General features: G+C 43.9%; 1 protein-coding gene across 3 annotated transcripts in view; it reads right to left on the bottom strand.

Annotated features, from left to right (window-relative positions):
* Positions 1-11758, bottom strand: part of SLC44A5 (solute carrier family 44 member 5) — a 106962-nt gene extending 95204 nt beyond the window's left edge. Inside the window, exon 1 of one of the 3 annotated variants that reach the window (XM_075037396.1) lies at positions 11689-11758. In XM_075037396.1, coding sequence (XP_074893497.1) covers positions 11689-11719 — 31 coding nt within the window. In that variant the 5' untranslated portion in view covers positions 11720-11758. Of the gene's footprint in view, positions 1-10863; positions 10923-11237; positions 11417-11688 lie in introns of those variants that run through there. The other 2 variants (XM_075037395.1, XM_075037394.1) reach the window with 2 other exon arrangements.
* Positions 11759-15071: the final 3313 nt, after the last annotated feature.

Genomic DNA, 15071 nt, shown 5'->3' on the forward strand with positions numbered 1-15071 from the left:
TGGGTGATTTGTTTTATTTTTGCTTATCATGGTATGGTACAACCATGTTTTTACAGATAATAGCAACAACTAACTCATCTATGCAGAATGAGGTATTTATGATTCTAACATAAGGATGCAGTGTAGAGAAATACAGGCCTGGTATGACAGGAGAGACCTTGAGAAGTGGAGACACAAGACTGGATGGTAATATAGTGTACAGGCATGGGATGACACAAGATGGGGCACAGGCTTAGCACTGGAGACCTCATGACTACAAACAGCTCACAAGAAGTTAAGAAATACAGTGCTAGAGCTGGAAAATGCTGGTTTTCAAGAATAACAAAAAAGAACAAAAAGCAAGAATTTAATGTAAGTAAAACACACCATATATAGTAAGTTTGGATATAATTTGAAGTTGTAGGCCTATGAAGAGCAAGGTATACAAGTATGTTAGCAAGCATATAAAAAGTTCCCAAAGTGGATCCTAGAGTTAGGAAGAAAAAAACATCAATATCAACATTATATTCCTCCTGGCAAGGGACTCCAGATGCTGGCAACTCACAGTAACACCCCTCCTCTGCCCCCCAGCACCAGATTGAAGCCACCAACCTTAGGACTTGGAGCAGCAACAGAAGGATGGAAGGATGAACCTTCCATCGCTGCTCCACATTCTAAGGTTGGTGGCTTCAGTCTGGTGCTGAGGGGGGCTGTGGGGGGGGTGTTACTGTGAGTAGCACATGGAAGGATGAACCTTCCGTCACTAGGAAAAAGGAAAAAGGGAGAGAAATTAAGAAGCATTAATATAACAATTTTAACTCTATTTAACTGTAACTATTATTGAGACTTTTTTCTGTATAGAAGTACTCTTTCTTTTTGTGTAATAACTAGATTTGAACTGATACAGATCATTGGATTAGACTGTTAAGATTTTAATTATTCTAACAATAGAATTCTTGGCTTTATATATAAGGTGTGTTTCGTCTTTGCCCACAGGCAAGATTTTCAGCCTAGCACAGATGCTAAATTCTCTTCTTACAGCCCAACTGTAGTATAAGACACCAAACTTTTCTTGATTTCCTGTCCCTTCCCTCACCTCTAATGTGCCAAAGAATTATCAAAACTGTCTCAGCTTCACTGGTGTACATTCTGAGAAACTCTAACAAATTTGCTACAACAGAGTTGAGATGACACGCTAGCCCAGGAATTTTAAGCATGAGAATAGTTATGTTGATACTGTATTTTATTATTTCAATGACAGATTATGAAAAATAATATGCCAAAGAGAAGCTACACAGGAAAACCAAACAGCACTATAAATGCATCTACCACGTTGGAGGGGCATCTTTTAAGAATTTCTCCTAAATGCCAAAGGTCTGCAGAGGTTGGTGAAAAAAAGCTTATTTTTAATCTGTACTGATGCTGGTGAGAAATAACTCCACGTGCCTGTAAATACCTATCTTCTTTCCCAAGTACAGAAGTGCACTCTTCTAGTCTAAACCTATGAGACGTTCTAGATGGTAGACAGTAGGCAACAGTCCAACCACAGCAAGGGACCTCAGCAAGTCCTGGAATATGCTTCAACGCCTTGGCTTCCAAGAAAGTTCTGATTAACTAGGCCTGAAATTTACTACTAGGACCAGAGATATATTTTGTGGCATAATGACTACATTCAGCATGCAAAAAATGTTTAGGGTCTTATTTCTTTCATCTCTTGCAACACTGTTTTTAAAGCAGCAAGATAGCTAAATGATATAGGTATTTAAAAAAGCAAAAGAACAAAACCCCTAAACCCTAAAACACATCAACCTAAGCAACCCTCTAAAGCCTAAGACTTGGTTTTTTTCCATGAAAGGCTGGGAGCACAGCTGAAGGCTTGACAGGATGGGAGTGGGGAAAGGTTTATAAATACTTGATACACAAAACCTTGAGTGTCTTGGGACTGAATTCAGTAAGCCATCTTGGACTAAAAAAGGAAGAAAGAATTAAAAAGCTGGAACTTTTTTTCATTTGTCAGGACTGCCCACTGAAACACAAACATATCAGTTATTTATGCAGCTGTAGCCAGACATGTTCAAGGTACTGTCTATTTGTCTGCTTCCTGATTGAACCAGCCTCCTCTCTTGTCTTTGAGATTTCCACTAGCCTTCTAAAAACATGTAAATAAGTATACTACCTGTATGTGCATGAGAGAAAAATGGGCAGGGCTAGATTTCCTTTTGTTTTTATTTTACATTTAAGATTGTACCTGATTTTGAAAGTGAGAGAAGCTTGGAAAGAGATGGAACACCCGAGGATATTTAACTCCCAGCACACCAGAGCATGAACATGTCAAATAGGTATGAGAAAAGTGCCAAGTCTTTCACACAACCATTAGTGCCTCTGCATTTGCTATAAAGAGGTTTCTTTAATTTCTTTTTATCAACTTGAGTTGTGAAAACAACTGCTTTGTGGCAAATGCACAAAATACCAATTAATCCAAAAAGGATCAGCTTTTAGTGTTTGACAGTCATATTGAGAAGACAAAATGATGTGGAGACAGACTACAGAGTGTCAAGGAACAGCAAGAGCAGGACTGCTCCCTAAGGGAAGGCAAGTCTGGACCCCAGGATGCCCAAAACACAGGCTGTGCAATGACCTTACCTATAGCACCAGAGGCAAGCACAGAAAGCAGTGACATGCAACAGGTCCTACTGACAGTTAAGTGATCATCAGGCAAGACAGGGTAACAGGCCAGGTTCTACCCAGGGATTCCACGTAGCACTTCAGAAACAGGACTAGGGACAGACACCCCTAGGACACAGCTCAGACAGGAACCGAAGGCACCAGCCTGAGCTTAAACAGAACCCTTGGTCAGAGGACGTGGGTGGAAGCCCAGAAGAGACTGGTCAGGGCAACAATGACCTATTCGTGCTCTCAGCGCCCTGATGCAGATAAATATCGATGGATTCCTAAACAGAAGGATTTGCTAACTCTGACAGAACTACAAAGTTATGGTAAGTGTACTAATTCTAACTCGGCAACAGTTATGCTTCATGTTTCTGTGCAATGTCTCCTTTTGCAGAGAACATAGTCCAAGGAAATAAGAACACTAAAGGCTTTTAAAGTTTGATACATGTATGAAAAGCCTTGTTTTGATAACACAGGGAGTTCCACTAAAAGTAGTGGGTTTGAGCTTTATCTCCTCCTGCATGACAACTCCATTACACACCCACACTTTCCTGGAGTTTGTATCATGTAGCAACTGCTCCAATCCATCTGACAGACAACTGTGTAAAGGTTAGAGTTTATTTCATTGCATCATTGTTAAATTGTGTCGTAGCAGAGAGAATTTGCCCTCAACTATGTATCAATATCCTGCTTTTTAAAAGACATAACAAAATTTATTTAGTCATAAAGAAGCCTAGCTTATTAAACTATTTCTTTCTGGGTAATGTTCAGTGACATGCAGTCACACCAGTCAGCAATAAATTATCAACTGAATAGTGTATAGCTATGCATAACAGTTAAATTAATCTCCTTACTTAAAGATGTTCTGATTGCATCATCCTTGTTCATGGCTGAGCAATACCTTACTCCCAAGAACTGCTCAGCTTAAGTCAATAAGCTGAAAGAAGTACAATACTCAGGCTCTAAAGGATGATAAATCAGAGCCTGGATGCTTTCACATACTCTAGAATCTTAATTGGAATGGAAAGTGTAGAAATTAATTTGGCTCAAGAAATACACAGAAGTACTAGACCACTAGATGAGCAATTTGTATTGACTAAATCCTACTGGTTTTATTGCCTGTTCACTTACTGACCTAAATGTTTCTGGTGTGCAGTATTTTTCATATTTTAAGAAGATACATTGAATTCAGCTCAGCTACTTATATTAACAAAGTAAGCACTTATCGTTGTATCAAAGGAGATGTTTGTAAATTTAACTGAGCTATAGTATGCATCTCGTCAATAAGCTGTTGAAGACCTCTTGCAAAAACTTAGAATATGCCTAGCTTTATAAATCCAAGTCATCCCATAAAAGTCTCCGTGATAATCCAAATGAGGAAAGGATGTTCAAACTGTTTCTGAGATCAGCACAGTGTAGGAATCCCATGAAGGTATAACTATCACCAAAGTACAGATGCTTCTGAAATACCACAACTGCATAGAAAACTAAGAACATCCAGTTATCTTGTAATCAGGGTTTTACCATAACACACAATAAACCACACTGATGTTCAGAAAGTCTCATCTCTATTGGGTAAATACTTTACTTTCTTTAAAATACCCATTAATAGTCACCACTGTTCAATAAAAATAGTGTGTGTCTCTAACAGTCTAGATACATATTTATATCACATCCTATTGCAGTCAATAATGTGCATTTAAAGCCTTCAAAGTATGCATTATGAAAATGTGTACTTAAACAGTCCTGAAACGCATATTTACATAATTGACTAGTTTCTAATTTATCTAGAAAGCTATTGCAAACCTTTGTATTCACTCTTACACAGTTCTATAGGGATTTTTATTTTTTCCTCTAACATTATAATTTAATATGCATGAGAAAAAGTTAGGGTTATCAGTCCTGTGATTCCTAAAGTTTTGGGGCCTAACTTTCTGTTGACTTCTGTAGAGATAAATTTGAGTTAAAATCTTGTAATGACAAAAAGGTAAAAGGAAACAAATCTGTACTGCATTTCTAATACTTTCTTGATACCATACTGATTGTTCAGTGAATTATGACATATACTTTGTCATATCTATTCCAAGAAAACAAACTCATTATAAGAACATTCAACATGATCATGAACTTCCTGACTACAAGTCATATAGATGTCATACGGCTCAGAGTATACAGACACATCTCCACATTAGACACCTGATTTAGAGCCCAATTCTGCTCTGGGAAGAAACATTCCTCATACTTTGAGATATTAGAAAGCTAGCTCACATACACAAAGTGTGATGATCTTGTATGTGTCTCCTACTGCATTCATTTTGTGTTTATGAAGTCAAGACAGAAACATCAGCCACATAAATGGCCTAAAATTGCTTTGTCACTTTCACCTCAACCAAAGTACATACTGCAGTATCTTAATTTTTTTCTACAAGTCACCCTTTTGCAACTAAGTACTGTGTTTATTAAACCTACTTTTCAATAACTCTACAATGTGACTGCATAAACCTTCTGTGGGTGTTGTGTTTATACTTTCCAATAACTTATGATTCCATCATCAACTTCCATTAAATCTGCTAGAAGAGTGGATATGTGTTAAGATAATTTTACATTTTGTGAAAATCAGCAGGAGGCAGAGAAAGACTACCCTGCACATGCCTTGAGGCATGAAAGGTTAAGCAAACACCGTATTAGACTGCAGAGAATCAAAGATGGGGGATGGGAAGTTACTGTCTAAATGTCCCCCAAAACTTGATTGACTTTGACTACAAAGTCCATCAGTCACAAGACGTGAGCATAGGAAACTTGGCTTCCTGAGTTCTGGGACTCATGGAATTTACTTTTTTAATGGAAAAATTTGGAACAGATAATCAAATTTAAATTAATTACCTACTGTTCAGAATCTCATCACTATTTAAAGTCAACACACCACCTTCTCCTTCATGTAATTACTATCCAGGCAAATTAGAGGGTTGGTATAAGAATCTTAGTCATCTAAACAACTTGGGACAACAGGTGCTTGCTACAAATACAAAAGCGGTATACAGACCATTGAAAGCTTTGAGTTGGAAGGGATCTTTGAAGATCATCTAGTCCAACCCCCCCTTTCACGGGCATGGACATCTTTCACCAGATCTGGTTACTCTAAGCCACATCCAGCCTGCCCATGAACACTTCCAATGATGGGGCATCCTCAGCTTCTCTGGGCAACCCGTTCCAGTGCCTCACCACCCTCATCACAAAGAATTTCTTCCTTAGGTTCAACTTAAATCTACTCTCTTTCAGTTTAAAAGCATTGCCCTTTGTCCTGTCAATATAGGCTTTGGTAAAAAAGGTCTTTCTCCATCTTATAAACCCCTCTATATATTGAAAGGCCATAATAAGGTCTCCCTGGAGCCATCTCTTCTCCAGGCTTAACAACCCCAACTCTTGCAGCCTTTCTTCACAGGAGAGGTGTTCCAGCCCTCTGACCAGTTTTGTGGCCCTCCTCTGGACCTACTCTACAGGTCCATGTCCTTGTGCTGGAGACCCCAGAGCTGGATGCAGTACTCCAGGCAGGGTCTCACCAGAGCAGAATAGAGGGGGAGAATCACTTCCCTCGACCTGCTGGCCATGCTTCTTTTTAGGTAGGCCAGGATACAATTGGCTTTCTGGGCTGCAAGTGCACATTGCCTGCTCATGTCCAATTTTGCATCCACTGGTACCCCCAAGGCCTTCTCCACAGGGCTGCTCTCAAACCATTCATCTCCCAGCCTGTAATTGTGCTTGGGATTGCTCCAACCCAGATGGATGACCTTGCACTTGGCCTTGGTGGACTTCAAGAGGTTCGCACAGGTCCGCTCCTCAAGCCTGTCAAGGCCCCTCTGGATGGCACCCCCTTCCTTCTAGTGTATCAACTGCACCATTCAGCTTGGTGTCATCTGTAAACTTGCTGAGGGTGCACTCAATCCTGTTACAGTAACTCGCAGAATTAGCTCGCAAAGTTGGCAAAACTTAAGAAATTTTGAAATAATTGGTATGAAGAAATGCATTACCTTGGAGGTGCTGCTAAGTGATCATGTAAACTTAAGATAAGTGGAGAGTTAGAATATGTGTGGTATGTATAACCAAGAACATCTTATTCATTAGGAATAGATAATGGTAGATTAGTCAAAGCTGGATGAGAATCAGCTTACATTACCTTGCTTAATTTTAATACTAAAATCAACACCCACTTGTGCATAATGAGCATGTAAATATGAGACCACCTTAGTATAATGAACTGGACAAGAGCATGACATGCTCAAAAGATCTTTTCATTATATAAGTTTGTGTAGCCTATCACAACTTTTGCCGTATGTGTTTGCTTGTCACAAGATTGTATAAAAACCTCAACCTTTCTTTCTAAAGGTGTACAGGTATTTGGAGATCTGGCACCCTATACTGCAGTATAGCAATAAAGACAAACATCTCAACTTGATGTATTGATTGGCTTATTGCACACTGGATGAAAGAACCCAGCTTTTGGGACAGCAATCCTACTATCTATTGTTGTTGAAGAAGATATTAAATAGCATTGGTCCTAACACAGACACCACTCATTACTGGTTTGCATCTGGATATTGAGCCATTGACTGTAACTCTTGGGACAAGGATGTTGTGGACGACATTACCACAGGACCTGGCAAAAGATGAAGCAGCATGCTAAGAGAGAAAGTTCTTACTTGAAGAGACCTATCTGCAGTAATAAACAACCAGGAACATACTACAAAGTGCTGCTTTTAAAATTCTCTCTCTGTTTTTCTCCTCAGTCCCCTAAATTTATTCCACAGTGAATTGTTTTCTCTAAAACTAGTATGCTAGCAAAATCAGACATTGCTGAAGCTCTGTACCTAGGCTAAGCAGATGTGCTCAAAGAGTAAATGATTTATCCCACCTAAAACATGCACTGCAAAGCCTAGATAAAGTGGACCAAATTTATGTCAGAGGAAGAAAGGTTTAAACCATCTGAATCTGAGTGTCACCTACTTGTAACACTTCTGAGTATATTCGAATGTGAATAAAGTGTTAAATTAAGTTTCACCTTTAATATGAATGTACCCCACTGGTATGAAATTTGAACCTTAGAAGGCAAAATGAATTACATAACATGATATACAAGGATTTACCAGCAGGAGCTAAGGAGGCTTTATCTGCAGCAGTGTCACAGCCAATGGCTTCCACATCGTGTAACACTGCTATGGCTAAATGGCCCATTTTCCTCAGATTGAGGATGTGCTTCCTGCATGGTACACGTGTAACTGAATGAAATTAAGAAAAGGGGAATGCAGGCCAAGCTACAAGAAATAACATATCTTGATAGAAAATTTCATAGTTCATCAAAAGCTCTTCCAAGGGAAATGGAAAAACCTCCCCCACTTGGGAAAATAATCAAATAGAATACTTTTTAGTAAAAAACCCGACATCATCACTTTGCAGCAGTAAGTAGGAATCCAAATTATAGACTCAAGTTTTGGTTGCACCCACTACTGGCAAAAGAAATCATAGGAAAGTAGTTCTTCCTAGAGAGGATCTAAATATGTAGATATAAAAAAGTAAGCCAGCCAAATTTGAGTTGAAAGTAATCAAATTTGGCACTTCATATACTTCCCCTCAGTAATGTTTCTTAAAATAGTGACAAAAGCTTTTTTTAAAGACATCATCATCATCCATTTGGACTTCAGTACAATCACTGCTAAGAGCCTGATTCTGCAACGAAGACAAAAAGAATTTTACCATTGATTTCAACAGTCACATGACAGCCCTTAATATTGCAGTTACATGAAAGAAAATACTACTTTGGTTAAAAAATAAAGATCCCACAATCTGAAAAATCAGCTGTGATGAGAAAAGGAAATAATGAATATTTTGCCTCGTTAGCTTCAGTGGCAACGTTCCTGTTGGGAAAGAACTTTGTTTTTTCTCATTTGGAAGTCCCCTGCTATGGAGGCAGGCCTCAATAAAGTAATTGTCATTGTTCATGACAAAACCTTTGTATTTAACCCATTTTAAGGACAAACTTGATGCAATTCCTGGAGCCAGCTTACAGCTATCCCAATGAAGACTAAACTTCAGAAACCACCAAGAAGCTTGTTTTTTCGAAGATGAATTTACAATCCTTCTCACACATGCATGCAGACAGACAACGCAACTAAAAGTGAGAGAGCTTAAGGGCCTCAAAATGCCTATGGGCTTATCAAAACCTTTTACAGAGCCATATTCACACTAGCAGTCAACCAGTGTGTCTGGTACCTTGGGCTTCCACCAGTCAGTCTAACTCATAATATCCAGTCATCTGACAGGATGCTCGTTACCTCAAAGAGAAATCTGAGGCAGTTACAAAACTGTTCATGGAGTCTAATGTCAGCGGTCAACCATGGGCTTGACTCATCTCTTCTAAAGAATCAGATTGATGCCACAAGTTAAAAGCCCAAAACTTTTGAGAAGAATTTGCCTTTCTCATTTGTAAATGCTGAAACTCTGAGGAATCCTTGAGATTCAAGGAGAGAAGTTTAGGACACCTATACCTCTGAAAAACATACCTGTGGGCTAATAAATAACCAGTTACTGGCAGAGATAACAAAGTCAAGAGAATAACTATTACAGCAACCTAATTTAAAAGGAAAACCATACTGTATATGCTTAATTTGGAAATGGTGCTCTTTCCTTTTGTAAGTCTTTAACATTATGTGATCTAACAGGGAAAACAAATCTGAATTCAAACCTTGCTTCCCAATACAAGCCTAGTGCAATTACGCAAGATTCCTGCAAATGTGGTTAAAACAATACACACCACCACTAACAAAATCTACATATGCTAATGAGATAAAAAGAAGTAAACACAATGATGACATGAAACAGATAAAGTAGCAAAAATTCTAGTCAGAACAATTCTTCAGAACTACAAGTTGATTACAGATACATTGCCCTCCTCCCTCAAGTTGAATAACTGAAGGATCACGCTTCCTTACCTGAGTAACATGCTTTGAAAAATGAAGCTTAAAAATTATTGTATTATGACAATACAACACTCGGTACTTCCTGTCATGACTTTCTTACCAGAGCGTTCTTGCTTACAAATGGCAAGTGAGGAAGCACATATGGCACTTACTGAACTCTATTCAAAATGTGTTTTCCCTTCCTGAATACTGTATTCCTGCTCTTCTTTCAGAAGAATATTTCCATGCCTATCTTTCTACGATCAGCGCTGAGTATCTATGGTCCTAGGCCTACTCCCTCTGCAGTAACCTGCAAAACCATCTGAATTCCATAGGAGTAGGAGCAGGTTCTCTCACAAGTTAAATAACTACAGACTCACCTACTTAGATTTCACCTTTGAAACACACTAATTTCCTTCTGGCTTGTCTTCCTGCCCTAAAGGCTTTCTTACCATCTCCTTTCTGGGAGGAAAACAAGCTGTGCAGATCAAGGTTCAGACCACAGAGGTGAATTATAAAATAGAGTTTTCTGAGTCGTAAACAAGTCACACAGCAAGCCTGCGATTCGAGGCAAAGGCCGCTTCACCAGGCCGTTTTTGCCCATTTGCATCACTCGGCCAATTACAGGCAGCCTTTGGGACTCGCAGAAAAGAAGCCTTGTTTCTAAGGGGGTTTGCTCATTCTGCAGATTTGTTTTGCCATGGAAATCTCGCGCAGGCTGGGAGAGGAAGCCGGTTTTGTAGCGACACCTTCAAACAGGCTAAGGAGCTTTGCAAACCCCGTGTCCTCTGTCGCAAACACACGAGCTTCCAAGGAGCAATTAAAGCAGAGCTCGAGCACCGAGACGAAGTTCTGCCCCCGGTGACCTTCCCCGACGCGCGGGCTGGCAGGATCCAGTCGGGGAGCGGAGCTCGCTCCGTCCGGGTACCCCGGCTACGCCTCCGGGCTCCCCGTCCCTACGCCCAAACCACCGGCGCCCCACGACTGCCGCCAGCGCAGCGGGCTCCCGCCGCCCGGCCCCGGGACCGCGGCCCCGCCACGGCCCGCGGGTAAGCAGCCCCCAGCCCCGCGCGCCGGTCCCGCGCGCCCAGCGGCCGCCGCGGCCTGGCCCGGCCCGGCCCGGCCCCGCGCGCCCAACGGCCGGCCCTCCCCGCCGCCGCGCACCTGCCGCCCGGCGGCCTTCGCGCCGGCCCCCGGGGCCCCGGGCGGGCACGCACCGCAGCCCTCTCCTCCCCAGAGCGCGGACAAAGCGGCCGCAACGCACCTGCTCCCGGGGAGGGGGCGGCGGAGGAGGCTCTCGCCCTGCCCGCCCCCATCTCTGCGCCCGCCGGCTCCCCTCCGCCGGCTCCCCTCCCCGAACCCCACCGTCCCGCCTTCTTCGGGCCGGGCGAGCCGCCGCAGCGGCAGAGAGGTGCCCCGGCGTCCTGGGGGGGGGCTCCCTCCTACGCGGGGTGGAGGGGGGGCCCTACGCCCACCCCGCCCCCGGCATCCGCCGAGGGAAACAAACTCTCGCCGCTGCTGCCGCACGCTGGCTGGATCCGCAACGTAAACAGGCCGGAGGGAGGCACGGGCGCCGGCCGCCTCCGCCCGCGAGCACCGGCGGCCGCCCCGCCTTGCCCCCGCCGCCCCAGCGCTCACCGTAGAGAGGCGCGGAGGCTTCTCCCTTCCTCGCCATCGTCTCCCGGTGCCCTCCGCGCCGGCACAGCCAGGGGCCCGGCGCCTCCGCCCGCCGCTCAGCGCGCTCTTTGTTGCCGTGAAGGCATGAGAGGCGGCGGCGGCCGGGCAGCCTCCCGCTCCGCTCCGCCGCGGCCGCTCGGAACGCCACCCGCGCCCCGCGCTGACCCTCCCGTCCCGTCGGCTCCGCGGCCGACGCCTGCGCCGAGCCCGCGGGGGCGGTGCCCGAGCCGTGCGGGGCGGGGGGGGGAGCCGCGGGCAGAGGGGCCGCGCCGAGGGCAGGCGTGGGGGCGGCAGGACGGCCCGCAGCCGGCGGCAGGACCGCACGCCCCCTCCTCGGGACGCGCCTCGCTAACTTCGGGCGGGCCCGGCTCCCGCCGACAACTTCGGCGGCTGGTGGCAGCGGGCGCCGTACCTGGCGGGGTCCGCGGCGGGGGCGTCTCCATCCTCTCCCCGCCGCCGGGCGCCGCCTGGGAGGAGCGCCCTGCCGCGGAGCGCCGGTCGCCCCCCCCGCGAAACGTGACCGCCAGCAGCCGGCTCGGCTCCGGCTCGGGCGCCCGTGCCGCTGTCAGGGCGGGCGGGCTCTCCCTTCCCGTGCCCTGAGCCCGGAGGTTTTGCCGCGGGGAGGAAGCGGGCAGCCCGGTCCTGGAGCCGCGCGCTGCCCGCCCGGGCCCCGCCGGCCCCGGCAGCCACCTTGGAAAGCGCCTCCTGCCGCGGCCCCCGCGGAGCTGTCCGGGCCGCCCGTGCTGAGCTCCCGGGCCGGGCCGGGCCGGGCCGGGCCGGGCCGGGCCGGGCCGAGCCGCCCCGCCCCGCGAGGAGCAGCCTCCGGCCCACGCGAGGAAAGGGCGTGAGCTCGCAGGGGCCGCTGAGAGGTCGCAGCACTCTGGCATGCTCACGGGGAGCCGGGTTTTCTGTCCCCTCCTGACCGGGAGGCATTTTAACCCTTCAGGTTTGGGTCCTGGTGGGGGCTATTCTCATGATTCGGTCAAAAACCAGGATCGGTCCTGACAAACACAGATTGCTGGTCACAAACTTTCCTTCAGTTGTCATCCACCTCCCTCTGTTTTATCTGAATGGGGCGACGCCACTTAAAGAGCAATTAGTCTGACTGCTGAGATTCGGTTTGAGTCGTGACAGCCCAAATCATCGCTACAGCAAAAGGACGCTACGTTCAGATGTCGCAGTGCTGTTTATCCATTAGTCTGCGTTTAGGGAAACTTCACTAAGTCCAACACAAGGAACATTTTGTATTGAAAAAATTTTGAAATAACCCTATATAATTCTTGAGAGAAGTGCACCTGTAGGCCATCATTTACATGTTTCCACATGAACAATGTGAGGAAAAGGGACTTCCCAAGGCTTGCAAGTAAAGTTACCCTTTCGAAAATTGGCTTCAGACCCTCAAAGGCACACGATTATTTTACTTATGAGTAAATTAATATGCATAGATCATGGAAGTTGTTACTACACTTGTATTGAAACATAAACCAATCACATGGGCGTTAGAGGCAGTGACGGTATGTGCCTCCTCCGCAGTGAGTACACCACCAGGTCTTGTAGAGCTAGCTGCCTCGGCTAGTTTTAAGAAAACTACATCAGGCATATGTAGCACCTTATCCATCCTCCCAGAGGCCTCAGTTCAGGCCAATTGCTCTGATAATTACGGAATTCCACATATGCAGTTTTGTCTGCTAGTAGTGGAAGTACTGGGGGAAGTTACTTCCCCCTCTGCATTAAATTGCAAGGATTTATTTGTCCTTCTAACTCTTAAAATTGGTAGTCGCTTCCTCCAGTTACCCTATTTCATCAGATACTACCTAGGCAAAGGTTTATGCATTTTGTGCACCACCAGTGGTCTGCAAAGTTAATGAGAGTTCCTTCTTAAACCTAGTCCACCTATCCTCTTAAGCCACTTACCCGGTCTAGCTACCCAAGATGCCTGTCTGCATTCCAGGAAATGGATCCCAAGGGTAAACACCTGATGTGGAAAAGGGATGACATACTTTGCTATCTAAGAAGAAATCTTTATTTCATCTCAGTGTTGATGACTAGAGAACAATTCCAACAATCTCACCTATAGAAAGAAGAGCTGCTTGTGTCGGAGACTGAGTCAAATGTGAGAAAAGCTGTGTAGGACAGTTTTGTAAGAAACAAGGTGGTGGGTTAATGTCTTCTGGCTCATTCTGATAAGGCATGGTAACCTGAAGGTAGCAGGGCATGACAGGATTTGCTAGTCAGAGCTGAAGTAGTATTCTCATAGAAGTTTCAGTATTATTCTACAGCTCAGTGTTACTCTGTTCCCTTTGTGCAGAGGGGTGTGTGTATCTATATATAGCCTACTTTCAAGAATGGACATTGGGATCTCAACAAACTACACAATAAAAAACCTAGGTAATGGAGTTTGTATAGCCAGTCCCACAAATAAATATATAAAATATATTATATATGTATCATATATATAGTATATATAATATACAGCATACACAATATATTACATAGTGTGTGTGTGTGTTATTGTGTATATATAATATTATACATACTATACAATATAGTATTTATATTCTGTATTATCTATTGTATTTAGCATATGTTATATTTAACATATACGCTATATATATATAACATACAGCATATGTTATATATTACAGAACATATATGTATGTTGGACTATGGCTAACAGCTAGAAATAAGCTTTTACTTACACAGAACTTCCAAGTCCTGGCAAAAAAAAACCAACCCTCACGTGCACTCTAGCAAAGATCTTTCTTCCGTTTAATTAGGGTTTGTAGACCAATATAAAATCAAGATACTTATGATTTTGTTGAAGAATAAAATCATATATAGTATTAAGAAGTTAGTGTAGAATCCTCCAGGAGAAGTAACTTTTGTCTTGGTTCTGACTATCAGAACCAAGGAATAACTTAAAAATACACTAAAAAAAGAGAAAACTAACTAAAAAGAACTAAAAAGGTTAGAATAGCACTAAAAACTACATGATTTAGAGTTTTCCAGGTAGATAGAAGGCTACGTAAAGACACCACTTTGAGACATAGCAGGTCATCTTTGTATATTCATGTTTCTCAGAAGGGCCTGACAAATGGCAAAAGGAAGCCAGCATGTTTAGACAGAATGAAATGGGCAGTTGCTACAAACACAGAGGAATCTTTTGATAAGTTAAAGTTGTGTTCAAATGAGTAAATTAGAAAGAATCACAAAATTTGGCAGGTTAAATGTGAAAGCACAATAAGGCAGGCCAAAGAAGAGTTTGAGCATTAATTTGCAAAAAGTGTGGACACTAAAAATAATCCTTTTTTTAAAGGCCAGGAGCAGGAGGAGAATATGCGGGGCCAATATGATATTTTTCCTTAAGCCTCCTATGCGTATATAGAATTGAAGGTGGTAAAGATTTTGGAAATTCTTGAAAATACTGGTGATGAAAATCCAAAAAACTGCAGACTCATAAACCTCACCTCTGCACATTGCAAATAGTGGAAACTACAATAATGCAGATAGATTTGGAATATATGACAAACAGGGAAGTATGATATTTGTGAAGAGAAGTTGGGGCTCACAGAACTACTGGAGACCTCCTAAGGAGTCAGTAGGCATGAAGATGAGGGAATACAGCTGATTTTGCATTTCTGAGAACATTCCACAAGGTTCCTCATCAAAAAGACTTAAATAGATTAAGCCACCATAGTGGGAAAAGTGTTTTTATGGCTAAAAACTGTTAAGGGGTGTTAGGAGTGGCTGTCGCCTCTTGCAGCTCCGGCCCAGAACCCCCCCGTGCCCAGCTGC

Source organism: Buteo buteo, chromosome 10 (genome assembly GCF_964188355.1).
Source record: "Buteo buteo chromosome 10, bButBut1.hap1.1, whole genome shotgun sequence".
Classification (NCBI taxonomy): Eukaryota; Metazoa; Chordata; class Aves; order Accipitriformes; family Accipitridae; genus Buteo; species Buteo buteo.